General features: G+C 40.3%; 1 protein-coding gene across 2 annotated transcripts in view; it reads right to left on the bottom strand.

Annotated features, from left to right (window-relative positions):
* Positions 1 to 21,723, bottom strand: part of KCNAB1 (potassium voltage-gated channel subfamily A member regulatory beta subunit 1) — a 300,767-nt gene extending 279,044 nt beyond the window's left edge. Inside the window, exon 1 of one of the 2 annotated variants that reach the window (XM_016138700.2) lies at positions 21,267 to 21,723. In XM_016138700.2, coding sequence (XP_015994186.1) covers positions 21,267 to 21,508 — 242 coding nt within the window. In that variant the 5' untranslated portion in view covers positions 21,509 to 21,723. The remainder of the gene's footprint in view (positions 1 to 21,266) is intronic. The other variant, XM_036220020.1, reaches the window with a different exon arrangement.
* Between the last annotated feature and the right edge of the window lie 215 nt (positions 21,724 to 21,938).

Genomic DNA, 21,938 nt, shown 5'->3' with positions numbered 1-21,938 from the left:
GAGACACAGAATATAAAGATTTTAGTGTAGGTAGATCGATTTAACAATGTAGCATAATAATGAATCATGCAAGTTGATTCATATGATATAGTGTGCAAATGTTGCATAAAACACTCATTCCTTGCCTTATTTCTACTAGAAAAAAAAATGACAGGTGAAAAGTGACCTTCATCAGAGTCATGGAATTAAGAAGTGCTTCTTTCAACAAGACTGTCATAGAAATGTGGAAAAAGTAACCAGGGTACCTTGATTACTAAGACACTGATCTAGAAATTGTTGTTTACCTGCCTTCCCCTTCTCAATCAAATTTCTATGGAGTAAATGTCTATCTATATTAGAGATCAAGTTTTTGGTGATTCGGCTGGCCTCAAAAGAGAACTGCTTACTGTTTTCTTAGGCTAAATTCTCATCAGCATCACTAGTTTCATGTGTATGTTGACAGTATAAAAGGCAAGTATATTTCTAAGATTTCATTATTTAACACATTTTGATATATGCTTGTTGTAGTGCCTGAAATACAGTAGGCACTAAGTTTATATTTATTTATTAAATGAATAAATTAATGACTAGATATGGCAGGTACCTTGCAAGAGTCTGTAAAGGATGTTTACATGAATAAGATAAGAATTACTATATATTAGAGACTCTAAGGTACACTTTTTAAAAATATATTTTCATATCTCATAACTAGAATGCTTCTTACAGTCAATAGTCTTTTAAAATTATAATAGGCAGTGCATCTCTTTCTTAACAGTACACAAATTAGTGGTAATTCTTACAATTGATGGTATCTTTGATTAGATGAATATCTATGTCACATATCTAACTGAAAGAACGTGGCTTGTGTACAAATCCTGGACTTTCCAATATAGAAGAAAGCTTAGAGGAAATTTTGTCCAACCTCTCTCATTTAATAGACTTCAAAACTGAGATCCTAAGAGGTCATGACCCAAATAATTCAGCTGTTCCACAGAAATGGTAGAGCTAGAGTTCTGTTTTCCTGACTCTTGGCTGAATATATCACAGCACATCACTTTGCACCATAAAAATTCCATCAATAATACCAATCTGCACTTTTTTTTTTTGGTTAAAAAACTATTTTGTTTTAAATATGCTGTTTGCTTTTACCAATCATATCAGATCTTATACATTTCAATGAGTTTTCTTCAAAGTAAGCACCTTCAAAAATTATACACTTTTTTTCTATTGATGCATCATAGCACAACACACCTCTAGGGTTTGTTTGATGTCATCTTCAGAGAAAGTTTATCTGTTAGAAAAGAAAATCGACCTTGCTTAGAACAGTAGTGCTATTACTTCCTAAAGGGCATTACGGAAATTAACAGAAATGATTTGCTCGTAACCATGATTACGTTGCCATTGCCATTTAGTGGGTATGGGTCAGCAACAAGCTTGTGCCTAAGTTTTGTGAATGAAAGCCCACATCTTTTCCATCCTGTACTCCTTTGGTCTCTGCAAAGGTCCTCACAGGCCACCCCCTGCAGATGCTCCAGCCCAGGTGAACACCTCAGCCCACCTGTCCACACCCTCTAGACACGAGAGCTATAGAAGAAGCTGTGCGGGCCCTTCCAGCAGGGACCTCTAGAATTCTAGGTATGCAGGGAGGGTGGTCCAGAAACAGGGAGCAACTGGACGGGCCCGTTGCTTGGGTCCCAAGGACTCTATGCCCTGTTGGGGTTAGAGTAGGGTCATGAATTGCCTGGGGCCATGCAAGTCACACTGTCCTGCAGGGACAACCCAGCATAACCAAGAAGTAGCCACATCTTGAGTGACTCTCAAATATCCTGCCAAACTAAACACTACAAATACAAGCTGGTACACAGAAATCCTAAGAAGTCTTTATAAGAAGTTACACGAAAAGCCCAAGCTACTAGAAGAAATTTATTAGGAAGACAGAAGCTTAAATGGAATAAAGATATTGTCATAAGATTATTGACCGATTTATTCACTCTGCACATTCTCTTTACGAATTTCAACTATACATTTAGTCAAAAAGGGTGTCTGTGCAGTAGTGCAGTTAGCCCAAAAGAAAAGAAACTACTGGCAAATAATTAAGAGATGAGATTTGAAAGCCCTTTAACAGATTTAAAACCACATAAGAATTAGAAGGATCTCGCTGAATTTCATTAATTAGGGTTATTTTTAAATATGCCATATTATTGACTACTTATATACATATAATTTAAATTTTTTCTAGAACAATGATAAGTATAACACATTGACATTATTATTTGGGGATTACCTGTCACTTTTCAACCTTAATCTGTTATTGCCCCTCTAGTTCCATCGCACAATTTCTGTGCAGGTTCTTACATTACTATTTGTTTTCAAATGCATCCTCTGCTCTCCCTTGGCCCATCAAAGACTAAGACCTACAGGACCTTCGTATGTACTAAAGCTGAGTGCCTCCACAGGCCATGGGACTTCAAGGCAGGGAATAGGTGCCACCTCATCTCTACTATGTCCCATGCCATGACACTGTGAATTATTTTGACACAATACCTAAAGCCCAGCATATTACTTGCAATATTACATTTCTCATTGCTTCTGCAATTTACCCTGGCATATTACCTCTACCTCGAGTAAGGCCATTTCCCTCTTTCTCTTATAATACGTGCATGTTCACTGGACATTTGCATATGGGAAGAAATAAGGGAAGTAAACTCCAGCCAGAAGCTGAGTGAGTCCCACACCTTAGTTCCCAACATCACCGTAGGCTTTCCTTTGCATGTGAGCACAACCTAAGAATCCCTCACACACTTTTACCGAACCACTCAGTGATCCAGAGGAGAGGGAAGGCTTTGTGAGAACGGAGGAAACAAATCCCCAATTCGGTAAGATTCGAAATGGTACAGTGGTCCCCCCTTATCCACAGGGATATGTTCTAAGACTCCCAGTAAGTGCCTGAAACCATGAATAGTACTGACCCCTATATATGCTATGATTTTTCCTACAATACATACCTATGATCAAGTTTAATTTCTCAATTAAGAACAGTAAGAGATTAACAACAATAACTAATAAAATAGAAAATTATAACAATATATCGTAATAAACGTTATGTAAATGTGGTTTCTCTCTCAAAATATCTTATTGTATTGTATGTACAGCGTGGATACACTGAACAAAGGGATGATTCATGTCTTGAGAGGGACAGAGTGAACAACACAAGATTTCAAAACGCTACTCAAGGTGCTGTGCAATTTAAAACTCACAAATTGTTTATTTTTGAAATTTTCCATTCAATATTTTTAGGCTATGATTAATCACTGGTAACAAACTGTGCAAAGTGAAACCATGGAAAAAAGGGGAACTATTGTATTCATTCAAAAGTGAGAACTAATCATTTACATTTGAAAACTAAACAAGGACAGTTCAGAAGTACAAAAGGGAATTAAACCCTAAACATAACAGCAATATTAGGGAAAAATATAAGTAAAAACATTAAGTATAAGAAAACATTGGCTCAGAAGAGGAAAGGGGAAGGCAACATAAATGATCTGTAAAGGAGTTATGATGTTTGTCAGTAAACTTCACGCTAGATTTTGGCAGTTAGGCGAGCTAATACCTGAAACAAAAAGGCCTGCTGATTGCGGAGACTGCTACCTCTTCATTCTCTGTGCTACTCATCTAAGCTCTGCCTCTCCTCTTAAATCTCCTGGCTGAGCACAGAACAAGACTCTTGGCGCATGTCTACGACCTGTATGTACCACCAACCACACACAGTAGCACATGCCTGTGTCCATCAGTGACCAGCAAATTCATCTGTCTGTCTGTCTGTCTGTCTGTGCTTATAGTCCAGTTTACAACATAAAGCTTTGATCACGTGTTTGCTTTCATTTAGATCTCCTTTCACATCAAAAGGGTTTTAGACATCATAACCAGGAACAAAAGTATAAACAGCAGTACAGCTTTTCAATTCTTTCTACTTAAGCATTTGTAATCTATTTCGATTCAGGTAAAATTCATTTTCCCTTCTGCTGGGCTAGCTACAAAGAGAGATGAAATATCTTAAAACAAAAATTCAATGGCATAAAAAGAAAATAACATTTTAGTGGGAAATATATTATGAAAGGAGACATGAGTCCTAGATCTAATGCCATCACTGGAGACTGTGTGACCCAAATCATGCTAAACATCTTGCTGAATTTGGGATAAGAACCTGGAATAATATTTTTGTCCCTTAAAAAAGACATCCTAACTCCTTTATGGACCTTTTATGCTACACTCACCCTTTTTGGGGGGCAAATAAACAACTTGTATACCAGGCATCATTCTAGATGCCAGGAAAACAAGATAAATAAGAACATGATCACCCCACCCCTGCCTCCACATACCTTCAAGTCTAGTGAGAGAGATGGTCATGCATACAAATAATTACAAACAGAGGCATATGCTGAGGAGTGGAGCCAATGGGACACAGGTGGGAAAATGATCAATTCTCCAGAGAGCTACCTCATTAGTGACACTTAAATCTTCCCTGCTTGGATACAGGATGACATGAGGATCGAATGGGATACTATATGTGAAAGCGCTTTGAAAAGTATAATGCTCTCTTCTCTTCTGGAGCACTCAATTTATGTTTTCTGTCTTTGTTATCTGGTCACATCTAAACTTCAGTGTTGGGCAAACTGTCGAGAGCTAAGGGGAGATATAGCAAGCCATAAGTTATATTAAACTACTTTGCGAGATTAATTCACTGTAGCTAGGTAATTGATTCTGAAAAGCAGCCCTTCCTGCAGCCAGTGGGTTAAGAATCAGAAAGATCTGAGGATATTACACAAGACTTGGCAGGCTCCACTCCCAGCATTGACTCTTGTACATTAGTATGCATCAGCATCAAACTCTTCAGTTGGAAGAACAGGATAACAAGTGATGGATCGCCTTGTAGATCACAAGGTTGGATGCACACTAAATGAATCTTTGTACCATGGCATCCAGGCAACATTTGGCCTTGATTTATAATTCTGTACAAAGTTTGCCATTACTACAAAAGGGTAATGAAATAACAAGATAAAGTTAAATTAAAAGTACTTCTTCATCTAAATGGTTCTACCCAGCAAAAAGTTATGGCTAGATTTGAACCGACATGAATGAAGATAAAATTCATATTTCTCTTTCCGTAATCGCAGGGTTCAGCTGGTGCCAGGAATCTACTTATTGTGGTAATTTAATTACCAAGACCTAATCATGCTTCTCATTGACTTGAAAAATAACTGGGCACGCAGAATAGCATGCATCAAAATGCTCTTGGTTGAGATACATTGTGACACCTTCTTCATAACAGAGTTTTATTTGTAAGTTACTGCATCGACCCCCCTACCAGGTAGTAATTTGATACTTATGATCATTATTCCCACACTTTCACTGTGAGATTACCAGGGCAGTTGATAAGAATCCCACTATTTGACTTATTTTAAGGTAAGGGGATGCTGTAGAATTTTTAAATGCCATAGTTCATTTGGAAACCTGAAAAAAAGCCCACTAAATCAAAGACAATCTTACAAATGTTGGGTCTGAGATTCTTACCTTGAGTTGATCTTTTGATGTAGGACTATCCTATTGCATGATGGAGATGGTCCATAAGTTTACTGCTCAATATAGTAGCCACTAGCCTTATGCAGCTATTAAGCAGTTGAAATGTGCTAGTGCTACTGAGAAACTAAATTTTAATTTAATTTAAATTAATTTAATTTAATTTAATGCTAATTAACTTTAATTAACCACGTCACTAGCAACTACCACATAGGATAGGACAATAGGAAGCCCATTTTCAAATACATCTAGAATTCAGTATCAAAAGCAGTTTTCTAAACTACCTAAGTATAATCTTCTGCAATTTGCTGCTAACTTCAGAGTACCTGAATTTTGTGATTTCTATAACTGAGTGTGTAGAATGGCTTTCCTTGTTTTTCTGATCTTATTTTTATCTTAAATAAGTATCAATAGAAATTTCAGCTTCCTTTAGTTTAAAGTTAAAGCAGATAATCAAATGAAGTAGACAAAGAGTTGTTTTTATTCATTCGGAGCCACAGAGTGGTCAGGCTCCCAGGCTGTTCAAAGGTTAAGCTTTTTGGGGTGTGTGTGTGTGTGTGTGTGTGTGTGTGTGTGTGTGTGTGTCTGTGTGTGTTCAACCCAAAGGTAATAGTTACTAAAGATGTTACAATGCTGGCTGACAAATAACCTTACTTTGAGTCACCAGCAGGGATGATCTGAAGAAATTTCACAAACACTACATGTCTATGAGAGATGCTGGCCACCACCTTTTCCTTTTTAAGCAAGAGATCCATGTCTTAACATCTGTGATTCTCTCCAATCTGACTCTGAATTGCTGAATAAGACAACTGTCCTCTCCAGATAGTCAGGATGGAAAAGATTAAAGACAGCTGACGGGATGGGTTTTTTTGTTTTTTTGAGAGTCATTAGCCTTATTAGTGTCTAGTATATTTTGCATGTAGCAAGTGGCCAAAATTATTAGTTGATTGGCTGCATAATTGATAAACCTAAAATTGGAAGAAATAGCAGATTCACCTGATGCACAAAACTATACAGTTATAGTACTATTACTACTATTTGCTCTTTCTTGCTTCAAAATCCAATATAAATATAGCTTAAATATGCAACCTATTCAATTTGGCTTCAAGTAATGTTTGGAAAACCACTCTATAACTTCAGATAATGAAAGCACTTCAGATGTGAGTTTTTTTAAGCCTTCTTTTATGTGCCCCACATTGAAAATCAGGTATCCTAAGCACAGTGTTTTGAATGTGTATTCTGAGATTTAGTGACTTTTTGGAATGATTTCAATATCTAAATTAAAAAAAGAAAACAACTCGAAATCATGTCAAATCTAAGAAAATTATGAGTTGTTTTTTTTTTTTAATGTAAGCAGTCAAAGGACATGGTTATTTTCATAGATAAAAGTAGAAATACCTTGCTAATAATTCTTCAGTTATTTTCATCCAGGCTCTCATTTATAGACATTCTGTAGATTAATCATTTTATGAAAAGTGTGAAGCCATGATGCTCTTCTTATGTGAACAGACTTTCACAGATAATGCAAAAACCCATATATGGGTAGAATTAAAACATTTTCAAAGTGTATAGATGGAGATTTATATTCAAAAGAAAAATAAAAACAAATACCAAAATACTACGTAGATCTAAAATCAACGTGAAATGGAATTGTAGTGAAAAAAAAAAAACCTCCCTTCTACTGAAGACTAACACACCCATGTTAAAAGGTTGAAAGTCAAATAACATTCTCTCTTGATATCAGTCCTCTGGGTGTGCGGGGGAGGTTGGGGATGGAGTTGGTGTGTGTGTGTGTGTGTGTGTGTGTGTGTGTGTGTGTGTGTGTGTGTGTTTGAGAGAGAAAGAGAGAGAGAGAAAGGGCAAATTACTCCATCTTTCACTTTGGTCATCAATGAAAGGGCCATTAAAACTAATGTGAAACAAGAAAGACAAACATGTAGCAAAGGTCACAGGGCTTTTAAAGGGAAGTAGAAGGTAAGTGATGGAGGCAATGGAGGGAATGCAGGCAACTCAAGGGAGTTGGTGAGCTTTCCCCTGGCCAGCCTGGTACCCACAGGGCCCTTTAATGCCTGCTGAAGAGGAAACACAGGCCAGCCTCAGAGGAAAGTCTTGAGCTGCTCTAAAGTAATGTATCTGAGGTTACTCTGAGTTAATAAATTGTAGTGAAGAGATCATTGCCTCAGGAAAGTAGTAGTTTAAGGAGTTGCTTTAGAGTCAGACGAGGGAGAAAAGACTTGACAGTACAGTGGCTCTCTCTGAGGTTTCTTTTCATGGGAATGAGAATGTAAATGATTTAAGTGATTCAGTGGAGGCACCTTAGAGACACAAGAGCCTAAAGCAACAGCAGCTGCTGTGGAGTCCTGCCCTTCTGCCTCCTTCCTGATGCCAGAGTGTCCTACCTTAGGGCCCAATTAGATCAATGAGCATGTTCCCTTCTACAGAATCTCTAATGTACATGTGTAAGTGAAAACTAGAATACAGAAAACAAAGCTATGCCAGAATACATCCTGCTCACTGAACCTCCCAAAGTCGCTCAATGCATGCTGTCTTCTCCTTTCCATTATGCTGCCATTACTCTTATCTTCACGCCCTCTCACTTACATTATTACAATAGCTTTCTATCAGTTTCCTATGTACCGCTCTTTCAAAGATAGCTTTATAGGATGTAAATTGGATGTTGCCACTTCTTACCTAAGAATCCAGCAGCAGCTCTCCACGACAAGTTTTTCCAATGATCTATTTCTTTCCTGCCTCCTCATCTCTTCTTCCAGCACTCTCCTCACCAGAAGGTTTGCAGGGAGGCAAGGAGCAAGAGGAGAAGAAGGAGGAGGGCGGGGAAGAGCAGCAGCTACCTGCTCCTGAGTTCCTATTATGTTGTTATGTGTTTTATAGTTGTATGTTTTTTCATCTTCTCCATAACCCCATAGAATAGGTATTGTTATTTCCATTTTACGTATGTGAGTGTGCCGAAGGGATAAATAGTGTAGGTCACCCACTTAGCCTTAGAATGATCATTTATTAACTACTAATTTGTACTTCTTTAACCCTTCACCACTTTCTTCCATCCCTACCAATCCCTCCCCTCTGGCCATCACCAGATTGTTGAGAACAATCTTTAATCCAGGTCTGTCTCTCTCCAAAATATTTTTATATGACAATCATCTCTGGTCCTTCAGACATGCTATTCCCTCTACATCGAATGCTCTCCCAGACTTGGACCAATTGAAGAACTCTTATTCATCCTTCAAAACCCTATGCATAAACCGCCAATTCTTCAAAGTCAACCCTGACTCTCAAGAGATCATTCATCACTTGCCCTACTACATTATAACTTTGTTTTAAATAGTAATATTGCACATATCATACTAGATTTTAATGATCTGGTTGACACGTCTCTCTCACCTACTGGACTGTTCTTGGAGCTGTGTAAAGCCAGGAACCACGACTGTTGTTCAATGGGTGGCATACTGCCCAGGACACAATTGGTGCTCAATCTCTTTTTGCTGATTTGAACAATTCTCTTGTGCAAAGAGTAAACTGATAGATCAAAAGCCTTTGATTAAATTCTCAACTAGAACTTAGCAAACCATCTATATGACTGTTAGCAGATTGTTTAACTTCTTTGGATCTCAGAATATGTTTTTGTAAAATTATTTGGAGGTAAAGAGGTGATATTAAATTATCCCCAATATCTCTGCAGACTATGAAATTCTGTGCACTTACTCTCTGCATACACAGTATGTGTGGAGGGAGAAATACTATAATCAGATGCAAAATGAAATGTGGCATTTGTATAATTGTGCTTACTGAGTAGTTGATGGAACTTGACTGTAGTTATTGGGGTAATGGTGGGGGTGGCTAACCACCTTACAAATAAACCACTTTATGGGTTTTTAATGTGTTACTTATTAAAAATGCATTACTTTCCAGACTAAATTAAATAGCATTTAAAGCCAACGTTTCCCTTCTTACCGTTAGTTAAATGAGATTTCTGCTTATTTTAGTCATGTGATTAAGTAGCACAAGTTACCAGAGATATAGACTAACAGAGGAAAATGTCCCTTTATACATAAAAAGTCAGAGCATTTAAGAGCAGAAGAAGAACCAAAAACCAGATCCAAAGCTCAAGGAATAGAGACAGCATATAGCTGGCTAAGGGTACGGTAGCCTCATTCCCAATACCCAGGTAATTGACTAACTGGAATGTTATCACCATGAGTTCATTACCTCGCCAGCTTATGATACATTCGTCCCCTCCATATGTGGTCATTAGACAATGTGGTGGGCATACGCAGGTTGCCTCACCACAATCTACTCCCCTCTTCTTGCGCCAAGAGTGTTCTGCTTCTCTGTTCTCAGCCAGGTAGTTTAGGAGGAGTCGAGCATGAAGCTACAGAGGTTTATTCAGTGAGCCATTCCCTGGCTATACTATGTAAAATTGCAACCATGCCCTGCCACATGCACTCCTCTTCCTTCCATACTCTGTGTTTCTACAGAGGACTTATCAGTTCTGAAATGTTACACGCTCTATTTATTTAGTTAATTTATTGCTTACCTTACCCCAACTAGAATGAAATCTTCAAGAAAGCAGAGAATTCAGTCTGTTTTGTTCAATGCTGAGTCCCAAATGCCTGGAATAGTGTATAATACGGCTGATAACTCAGTAATAGCTCTTGAACGAAAGATTTAACTAACGACCTGTTTCCTGTGAGAACAATGCCGTCCACGATTAGGAATGAGGACACGATGGGTGCTTTTAGCAGAGAGGAATTAGGAAGTGAGTGGTGGGGAGACGAGATAGAGAGTCTGGAGGAACAATGCCCTGTGTCTGATATTCCAGCAGATTGTCTGCCCGTGAACTACATGTATGTTAGGGAAGAAATAAGCTAAATAGTTCAACAACAGCAATAAAATAGATTGTATACGAAAACAGCAAAGACTAATTAGTGGTCATACAAAATAACTTCATAAAAAGATTGCCACCAGTGAATTATAAAATGTGGATTAGTAAATTTGGCCACATGAACCTAATCCTCCATCTCCTAAGAGAATGTATTTTTGTATTACTCAACAATTTAAAGGGTCATGAACTGTAACCAGGAAAATATTTAACCCATGCAGCACTTCCAGAAACCAAGAATTCGTGAACATGGAGTCAGAAATGGAAGGTCCTTGGAGAGGAAATGGTTGGAGGAAGGAGCAGAAAGCAGATAGCTGGACTCTGTCCTTTGCCTCTGAGTCTCACCCAGGCTCCTTCAGGCAATGAAACCTCCCGAGTGGAATGCAACCCTAATGTTGCCATTGCTCATTCCCACTACCACTGGGTGGGACAGGTGGGGGGCTGGCCCAGGAGGGAGAGTGGAGCCAGACCCAAGGAAGAAGCCCCATGAAGATCTAAGATGCCACCAAGATGCCACCCTGCAACCACCGATCACCTGCTAAAGTTCCTTTGTTGTAGGCCAGATCATTTCTGGGAAAGTCTGACCCATACCAAGAAGAAAAAGGTCCAATCAGCATTCACAATCATACACAATTACTGAGTAGAGAGAAAATCTTCTAGTGTATTTAGGATGATGGGTCATCCAGGAATCCCATTAGGAGGGCTGACTCTCCAGATTTGTCTCCCATCTTTTGCAAAATGACATCCGAATAATGTAATGAGATGATGCCCCTCTTATAATGAGATGGAAATGGAAAATGATCAGAAAAGAGTAAACAACAGAGGGCTAGCCAATGGGATTGATGGGCAAGGAGTAGGAAGGGGAAGAGCTTGTGGAGGGAAGGGGTGGAGAAGGAGGGGCCCATGGCTCCGTAATGTGGGAATGTGACCACCACATGCAGGGGGACGTGAGGAACATGCACAGGCAAAAGCCCTGAGTGTCTCGTTCTGGTCATTTTAACTCAAGATCCCAATACGGATCTCAGTGAATTTTATGGAGGAAAGTCCAGCGAACAGAGTGAAGTAAATCAGCGAATGAGAAGTGAAACGAGATGGATGTCTGAGGAGAAACAAATATAAATGGACCTATGACATTATGAAAAGTGTGGCAGACAACTTTGAAGTATCTTAAAATCCAAGATTTAACGACCTATTTCCCGTGAGAACGATGCTGTCCATGATTACGAATGAGGACACGATGGGTGCTTTTAGCAGAGAGGAATTAGGAAGTGAGTGGCGGAGAGACGAGACTGAGAGTCGGGCGGAACAATGCCCCGTGTCTGATATTCCAGCAGACTGTCTGCCCGTGAACTACGAAGGCTTATTTGTTATACTCTCGCTTAATAATTCATTTATTTGGCAAATAGTTACTGAGTTTTACACTAGATACCAGGTTCTGGGGATTCAGCAATTAACCGTATGGATGGAATCCTTGCCCTTCTGGAGTTCATGCTCCAGGGGTAGAGACAGACAATACAGAAATAAACAAATAAAAGTGCTAAGAGGAAAAACAGGGGTAACGAAGGGAAGCACTAATGTGATAAATCTTAGGAAGAAGTTACGAAGGTTGGTAAGGATTCACCTTTTGAGAATTTATGCATAGAGGTGCCGTCTTACACAATGATCGTCCCAGGAAGCAATCATAGCTCCTTTTTAAAGCCATAACCATCTTCTAAACACACGTGTTATCGCCACGTGCTGAATTATAGAGCGCTGTAAAATTTCGAAAGGAGACTGAATCAATGACCTGTTACAGACCCTTCAAATGCTAAAGCAAGAGCTTAGATACTTAATGAGCTGTACATTCTACACCCACACGCCACAATTGTCAGAGCTTCTATCTCATTCTGCCTTAACAAATTAAAAGGAATATCATGGAAGGAAAAAATACACTTAAGACAATTGGGTCAAAACTCCTTTGTCTATAAATATTACATCTAACCCCCTCAGAGCCTGTTTCCCTGGCTGCTGGGGCATCTCAGCTACTCCCACCTCTCCCACACTGGGTGCACCAGAACCTGTTTCCGGAATCCGCGCTCGTCCAGTGGGGAGCCAGTTCGTAATAGGCCTCTCCCTTTGGCTGCTTCTCCAGCCTCTTGGAGTGGTTCCCTGGCCCACCTCCACCTGACTTCAGGGCTGGATAGTCTGAGGTAACTGTAACCTTGGCCCTCGCTACTTTCCCACCCTGCCTGTCTGTCTGAGCCTTACTCCGGTTTCTGGGGACTCTCAACACCGCCCCCTCCCCCACCAGTGCACGTGGGTCAGCGAAGATGACAGCACAGACGACTGAACTTCTGTAGGTCAGTTAAGTCAGTAAGTCTTCGAGATCCACCTCAGCTTTGGACCTAAAGTTCGGGATGAAAATGTGGTGGCCCTTGTTGGGTAACGCAGTCTCCAACACAGAACTGCTGGCAGTAACCAGGAGACCTTAGGACCAGCATTTGTGCAGCTTTACAGCGCCACCTCGCAACTCAAAGCAGGCGTTGCAAGTAGTCACAGCCCTCTTTCCCACTGAACTATCATACTACGTGAATTTAACTGAAGTTGGTAATTGTCCTGGGGAGTATATTTTAAAAATAGCTCTACTCTTAGGAGGTATTGAGGGGTAAAGGGCCATAACATATGTAAAGGCGTAGAAAAATACAGTGGAGGTCGGGGCGCTGCAGGGAGCAAGCCTGTAAGAACATGAGCCAAGTTAAAGCAAATGGGGCCAAATGTTAACAACACATTAAAGAATAACATGTTGTTTTTACTATTCTTGTAACTTTTCTGTATATTTGAAATTATTTTCAAATAAAAAGATTTAAAAAAAAAAAGATCTGATCTGGTTTTAAGAATAGATAGGTTATCTATCAATTGGCCTCCCACCATTAAAGGTTCGTGTCTTTGGATATGAAATATTTTGCAGACACTCTCAGGCCCCTAACTTAAATTGGACAGCTTTGCTTTCCCCTGTTTGAATGAAGGGTTCTACTGCTTCTTCATAATTGTTTGAAATACACTGTCCGAGAACATATCTTTTTCTGAACATTGATACAACACAAGATGTATAATTGAAATATCAGGAAGCATCGGTTGATAACCAGTGAAAAACAGGCAAAGGGGTCACTGGATAGAGGCTAAAGTGCTAAGGGTGGAGAGTCCACGATAAGCGAAAATGGGCCCTGGATACAGAGGAGAAAGGGAACCATCATTCTTCCACCTCCTAATTTGGTGCTGAGCCAGACCTGCTGGGTTATGGTTATAAGAATATTCCTGGGTTCTGAACCGCCTCCTTCTTGAAGGCCATCATAACACACACCTTCCGGCCTCACAGCTGTGCAAAATGCGCCTGCATCTAAGATTAGACAAAAGACATTAACAGCACATTCTCGAAAAGATGGCCAAGTGGGGGAGACGTCTGCCTATCTTTTCTCCACCAGCCCCCTGCAGAGGCCTGTGGTGTGGTTCAGAATGCCCTGTGCTCGGAAACTCTGGGACATATAGGAAATGTGCTCTATCAGATATCAAATAGGTTTAGGTTGTAATAACATGCCTGCTCTACGATCTGGGCTTCTCAGAATCTAGAGAGTATAACTGTGCCCATAGCTTCTTTTTTTCCCCCTTTCACTATAGAAAATTTCCCATGAGGTATTAAAAGAAAAGCTTCTGAATTTTCACAATCAAGGTAAATACATCCATTCAAATTTAAGTTCTGGTCCAGGATGGTCGTCGGGGTAAAGATTTCTGCTGGCTGAGGTTATGGGTCCCGAAGCGCCATTTCCTTTGTGAAATAGCGCATCCTAGCGGCACTCACAGACACTGCATGGAAATTCAGGAATAGTTTTTTCTTGATTTTATTTTATCAAGAGCGGCTCCTTAGCAAAAAAAATAGGTTACGAAATGTGGATTTTCTTTTTTCAGATATGAAACCGTTGTGAACAACTTCTACGCGCTCATCTAAGCCAGTGTTGTTTTCGAGCCCTGAATATCCAATGTTTTCATCAGGCTACACAAACAAAACAGCTTCTCCCCCTGGAAAACCACAAGCGGGAATTTCAAAATAGAAAGAAAATAAAATTCAAACCCAAGTGGCACTAGTCTCTCACTCTTGCTTAAATTTTAGAGCACTTCCTATCTAAACTGACATTTTTAAAACGTACTTGTTTTAGAACTTCTGTTCCAGTCAATAGGGCAAAAACATTCTGCCCTCCTCTGAATAGGCCTCTTTCACTAAGCCTTCTGGGCCCTTTACCAGCAGTTGTTTCAGGTTTCAAGTAATCACATAGGTTTTGAGTCTGAACCACCCGGGTGTCACCCTGTCCCTCCAGAAATGGTGCCAGGAGAGCCACAGCCAGAGAGCTCAGAGCAAATTAGCACAGACTCCCAACTGATCAAAATTAGGCCAGTTTAAAATAAATAAATCATGTAGGGTTTTTTTTGGTTTTTGTTTTTGTTTTTGTTTTTTTTTTAATGTACAAACTACAACCCTCTGCGCAGGTAACATTTTTTCTAGGCTTTTTATTTTCACGGTCATGGCCACAGCTACTTTCCAAGCAAATCTGAGTGTGCCAAGTGTTCCAAGGAAAAAGCAGGTCATGGGAAGACATCAAGAAAAGATTTTTGGAGGAGAGGGGTTGTGAAGAGGGAGGGTGTCTGCAAGGATGACCGTGAGTTTAATTTAGAAACAAAAATAAGTTTCAGTTTCTGCACCCTATCACAGAAATTATGAAAAGCAGAAAAGGCAAGAGGAGAAGACTCTTTCTTGGGTCACTCTACGCCCCTTCGCACAAATAGTATTATCCTGTGAGGAACAGCTTGCTACTTTCATTTTACAGATAAGGAAGCGGAGGATCAGAGAAAAGGAGAGGGAAGAAGCTGGTCTTTAAATCCTCCAGCTAGAACACGGCATTCTCACTCTGACAGAACCCAGGGAGAAGGTTTCAGAATGAAAAACTAGTTCCTACTTATCTTAAGAATCTTTATTTAGAGATCAATGAAAACTCTTGTCAGTTAAGGCTTGCTTCCACTTTGCCCAGATGTCTGAGAAAAGCTAGTGGGTGAGTGAGGTTTCTTCACAGCTTTCCTGTCCTCTTCTTTAGTTCCTTCCCTCCTGTGTCCCTGCACAGACACCGTGTAGCACTAAGCCGGGTTCTGACACCCAAGCTTTTCTCTTGATCGAGTCTAGAACCTTCCTTCCCTCTTCTTTTTTTTAGGTCAGGCCCGCCCAATGTCCTGTTTCCATCCTGGTCTGCTGCCCATTAGCTTAGACTCCACTTCGACAGAACTGATGCCTCTAGTCAAAGAAATTCTCAGACACTGTGGCAAGCTGATGGGAGAGGAGCTGCAAGACACAAGTGGGAGTTTTCACTCTTTTCACTTCATTCTGTCTCAGATATTTCTGTTCTAGACACAATGCTAGGCCCTAGAAATACACAGATTGATAAAAGATGATTTTATCTTCACATTACACCATTTGGATTGTAGTTTATTCTAACACACCATTTTAATTAAATAGAAGGCCACGTGTAAGGTAAAAAGAAAAAGAAAAAAAAACACTTTCTCAATAGATCCTAAGGATATATTCTTATAGAAAAAAAAAAAAAGATGTATAAAGGCGAGTGAGGAAGGAAGGATGATATGCTCAGAATCGTAGAAGAATCATGGTGTAGGTGTTTATTTGCTCCCTCTCTCTACATGACTATACACATTTTCTTTGAAATCTGAAAGATAACTAAATGATGGATTCCTAGGATTGGTTAAGATGGAGGTTGGAGCAAGAAAACTCAGTTTTTTAGGCTCCCACTCTGGCTGGCAGCGAATATGTGACTTCGTTTAATTCTTACAACAGTATTGTGAGGTGAGTTGAATTAGGCCCATTTTACAGATGAAGAAACTAAAGCTCGGCCAGGTTAAACAGCACATCATGTCTAAGATACAGGAGAAAATATGGGGTTAGAGCACTATTAAAGGGGGAAGCGAGATTCCTTTTTGCTCTTTGGTGTCTTTCTTTTCGTCCCCCAAACTTCTGAATGGATGTACCCCAATCAGGCAATACACATGCATTGAGCACTTTCTAAGCACAAAGCATGGGAAGATTACAAAATATTATAAGCTCTGGTCCTTCTCCTCAAGGTGACAACAGCATAATTTGGAGAATAAGACACTCATACACATACACAACTAATAATCCAAATTCTATATGGAGCAAAGATAGGTCCTACCATGAGAGAGAAGGGAGAGACTGTGGGATGAATTCGCCTAGGCTGGAGAGATGTGAACGAACATTCTAGGCAAGGGAAGTAATGATGAGTGAAACTTGGTGTTTTGGGGCAGGGATGGAGTGCCAGTGTGCAAAGCAGTGGGCGGAAGCAGGTTCCAGGGCAGAGCCACAGAAGAGCACCTGGAAAAGTGGACCAGAGCAGGATGGTGAATGCGGCGATGTCACAGGACTTGGAGCATCATTCCCAGGCGGCTGTGTGCTAGGCGTGTGTGTGAGTGCACGCGCGTGCATGTGTGTTGCCACGAGGTGGGATGGGTTGGGGGGGCTGGGAATAAATATGGAGAGTGTGGAGAAAACATTGGAGTGGGGCCCATGGGACAGCGGTCCAGGCTCCAGCTTTGTACCTTTAGGCTGGTCACCCAACATCTCCGAGCCTCGCTTTTCTTCAGCTGTTAAACCAGAAATCGGAGCAGATTATCTCCAAGGTCTCGTATACTAATTCTGAGACTTCCCCTGCATCTCCTTTCCTTCTTTTATTACCTTCTCCCCACCTTCAGCTCAAGGATATAAAAGATCATATGTTTAATTGGCAAAAATGTAGTGTTTTTTTTAAACAATCATTTCATTCCATGAACCTGGACAAGCCCTGTCACTACAATAGAAAATAGTATTTGTGTCATCATTATCAGAGAATTTTAAAGCATATATGATCTCAAACTGATCAATGTGGTTTCTGTTAAACCAAAATCATCTCTTCTACCATCCACCCACTTGCTTTTGATGAATTATTATTTGACGCAATGACCCTCATTAATTTTAGGGGCTCCATAGGAAAGAGCCATAGGAACCTCACTGCTGTGTTTACTATAAGGATTTTTTTTTTAGGATATTACTAATTACACAAAGAGGAAGAACCATGAGAGAAATTTCTCTTTGATCTCCAGATCGGGAAGAGGTGTGCCACTGCTGAGCACACCTGGCTCTTCCCTGCTTCACGGACTGTGACTCCCGAGGGAAACAGAGCTCTTTGCAACAGTCACAGTCCTTTTTGTGCTGCTAGAAGGCACAGAGCCAAATCCAGCTCCAAGTGCACGGCTTACACATGGCATGCTCACTTCCTCGGGCGATCTTCCCTTCCTGCTCTTAATCTTTCTTGACCTCATTTTTTTCCTTCTATATTTATTTTTATATTCTGGATTACATGCATTTGGGCACTCTGGACACAAGAAGGTTTAAAAATAAATACATACAAACAAATAAATACATAACTTGTATAATTATACCAGGGTTGAGCAAACTTCCACCTACTGGCCAAATCCAGGCTGCCACTTGTTTTTGTATGGTCTGCAAGATAAGATTGGCTTTTATGTTTTTTAACGGTTAAGGAGAAAAGAAAGAAGACTGTGCTATGAGAAAATTATACGAGACTCAAATTTCAGCGTCCATAAACAAAGTTTTATTGGAACACAGCCACGCTTATTGTCAATAACTGCAACAGCAGAGCTCAGCGTTATGACAGAGGTGGAAATGGCCCATGAGCCTAAAATATTTACCATCTGGCCTTTCACAGGAAAGGTTTGCCGACCCCTGGATTAGACCTTCATTTTACATCTGTTTGAGTTCATCCCGGCTAATGTTAGTTTTATAAAATTGCTTCAAAGCTGGGTGTTTGCTAAACATCCTTACTCAGTCTAGCTATTTTTTGTACTTTGTGCGTAAAACTACTTCTCAATGTAGTTTAACCTTGACCCAAGCTCAGGCCTACTATCTAGCTCAACGTTATGTAATAAAGATGATTAACTTTCAGCCTCTGAAGGACCCTGTTGGGTGACTATTTTATAGTCACTAATAAAATAAATCCACAAAAAAAAAACTTCTATTTTTGCTGAAAATTCTAAGCCAACAGAAGGATCTACATAGCAACTTGGCACTTTTTACACTACGTTCAACCAATTTCCTCCAGTTTCTTTTCAGTTGATACATGTGTTTGCATATTTACTGGTTTTTTTTTTTTTTTCCTTCCTGGTCACCCTGAGTTAGAAATATAACCAAGTCTCCATGGAAACACAGCATAATGCTCTCTCACAGATGATCGAGGGACCCGAGCAGCTGGTATTGGGCTGAAGGCTGCGATGGCATCCGACCAAATTAGGAAGAGAAAACAGCTTACCGGGCTCTTTCAGGCTCTCAGAATCCTAAAACTCAGCATGGAAACCTACACAGACTGTGAATTGCTGAGAACTGTTTTATTCTTTCTTTCCCTTCTGAGGACATTTTATCTTATCCATTTCTATGTTTCAGCTACAGGTTTGAGGGGGAAGGTGGAAATCAAGATAAACAAGCAAGAATATAAAAGTCACCTTCTCACCTAACCCCAACTATATTTACAAGAAGTCAAGGTCAAAAGCTAAGTTGCAGAGGAACCAAGAGAACCTGGATTCTCTTCTCAAAAATCTTTCCCTATCGATATCAAAAAGAATGTTTCAAGTAATTTTAATTGATAAGAGCCTTGGAAGAAGAATAGACAAAGTACTATGGAAATTTGGAGAGAGGAGACTTGCTTTGAGTTGAGGGGTAGGGTAACAAAGGGATGCATCAGAAAGAGGCGGCAAGTTCATCATAATGCAAGGCCTTGGCTATTTCCTGGGCCAATTATCAATTGAAATGCACTTTTTTCTCCTCAAATTCTGATCAGAAATCAAGATAGGGAAATCAAGGCGAATAATCTCTTAAGTCTCATTTCTTACCAGAGTGTGAACTAGTGGCGCATAGGCTGGCCCAGGAGCCTGTCTTCTGAGAGGGACCTGGTATCCTCAAGGTCACAGAGCCTTGCTCTCCATGGCATTATGAAGAGTCACCTGAGAACTGTACTTTCGAACTGTGGAGAGGATGGAGAACCCAGGCTGGGTGGTGAGTACTCCCCTCAAGCAGGTGGGCTCTAGGCCTCCAACTTCAACCAGGACACCTTTGCTTTTACTTGTTTGAAGAAAGTATTCCTCTGCTTCATCATCATTTGAAAAACACTGCCTGGAATATACCTTCGTTTGAACATCAGCACACATCACAAGATGTGTAACTGATATTCAAACCAGGGCTTTTGAAAGAAAGAGGCCTGCCCTCTGAAGGTTTATAGAAGAGTTCATGGTAATACCACCCCATGACAAAGATGCAAAGGCAGATTTATTTATTCAACAAATGAAACAGTCCATCCTTACCCGGGCTACATTCCACCACTGCCACTGCTGAGGGTCAAGGAAGGCATGGAGAAAAGAGTGAGAGGACATGGAGAGGTCGAGAGAGAAGCCCCTTCCTTGGGGGACAGAGTCGGGACAGGTGGGTGGAGAACAATAACATCCCTTCCTCCGTCCCAGTCTATGGAGCCACAGGGTCTCTTGCAAGGGTGGTAAAATTCTTAGGCTCCACTTCTAAAGCATGATGGGGTAGGATGTCCTATGTTTATATGCCCTATAAACCTAGAAAAGTTCATTCCTCTTCTGCATGAGCCTTTTATTGCATAAAGAGTCTGTGGTAAATACTTAGATCTCCAGAGAGAAGCCATCTCATTGCAAATTGCTTTATTAATCAAATTAGCTGATAAACTAGAGTACTAGCCACTACATTAAAACCGACCTTTAAATTACAGAAAAATGAGATCATTGGGAACATCTTATCCATGCGAAAATAATCTTATGCTGTGAAGTAGAAGTTTTGACTTGATCCAAAACAACTAGATTTTACAAATATTTTTTTTTTCAGTTTTCGGTTTTCAGCATCCTGTCTTTCTGAACAGCTTTTGCTCAGCTTCCCAGATGTCTAAACCTGCAGGCGTTTGTCACAGAAGCACTTGTGCAGGTGCCGCCGGGTGATTTAGCTAAGCACGAGCATGTCTTATAGAGATTTGACTAATAATTGCTCTGAAAGAGAAAGATGCTTCCCATCTCAGAGCAATTTATAAAGATTACACACTCAACCCCATACCAGAAAAAAAAAATATATTTCTCCCTTTTGTTAATCTTTCACAGAATAAATGATGGTATTGGAAGGTTAGAGAATAACCAGTAATTTATCTTGTACTACATTGATAAAAAGTGCTGTCATTTCAAGGAGAACAAGCTCAGCTTCATGAACTAGTTTATGAGCCATTGGCACAGACCACATGATTCAGGCTTACAAAAAAAATATAACAGCCCTGAAGCCTAAGCGGCTAAAAAATTCTACTTTTAATTTATAAATTTCTTTAAGAATAGAGTCCCCATTCCTCACTATCACCCATTAAATTACCTACCTATTTAAAGTCAAAAATATTTCCACTGGCAGCCTGTGCATAGGAGCTTCCACCGGTCAGGTGAGCTCAACTATCTCTTACAGAAATGTTTGAGCAAAAAGGAAATAGACAATTTAAAGCTTGAAAAAATAAGGCAGCCCAAGAAGAGGGCTCGCTGCATTCATTTTACTTTTCCCCTTTCTATACGCGTATGTTTTGCGATTTCGATCCTTCTTTCTTTAATAACGAGAACCTTCAACTTCAGTGCAGTGCCCAGGTTGGAGGATATTACAATCAGGAAGTACCTGTAAGCCATGCCGGTTTCTGCTCTGGTGGTTTCCTGCAACGAAATTCCATGGACACGTAAAAACTTCTCCAAACATTTCCATTCTGCTGCTCCACTGGGCCTGACAGGCCAGCAGGCTGCCCGAGGCGGAGGCTTGGTCACTGCTATGTGCCGTCTACACTTCAGAGCTGATTCACTGGATTTGGGCAGACCCAGCTTGGAAGTGGGGATATCGGCACAGGCAGGTTTATACAGATGCATGTTTCAAAACATGAGGGGAAGCAAAGCTAATTTCACAGTAGTTGGCTCTAAGACTGGCTGTATCGTGCTATGATTAACTTGAGTTATCTGGCTTTGGTATGTCCCTAAAAAGGATCCGCTTATTTTCCTTACATGTCCCTTATGGTCTTTGTGAGAGCAGGCTCCTGAGTCCCTCTGGCAGAGCGGCTAGCTATGCGTTTCTACTGAAGCCTGTGAAAAAAGAAGCCTGCCAAAGGCCAATCACTTTTCTCGTCCCTTTAAAGTCCACAAAGTCCAACTTGCGCAATTATGTGTTGGCCTTGGGAAAAAAAATAATACGGGCGCTCTTTCCCATGTCTTTCTATTTAGGTAAAGGGAAATATTTTGATGGGATATGGGCCAAATGTTCTGTTCTCATAAGGACCATAAGGCCTTGAGGATGATTTATGAG

Source organism: Rousettus aegyptiacus, unplaced genomic scaffold (assembly GCF_014176215.1).
Source record: "Rousettus aegyptiacus isolate mRouAeg1 unplaced genomic scaffold, mRouAeg1.p scaffold_m13_p_4, whole genome shotgun sequence".
NCBI lineage: Eukaryota > Metazoa > Chordata > Mammalia > Chiroptera > Pteropodidae > Rousettus > Rousettus aegyptiacus.
The sequence above is the reverse complement of the archived record's forward strand: the minus strand, read 5'-3'. Positions and strand labels throughout refer to the sequence as shown.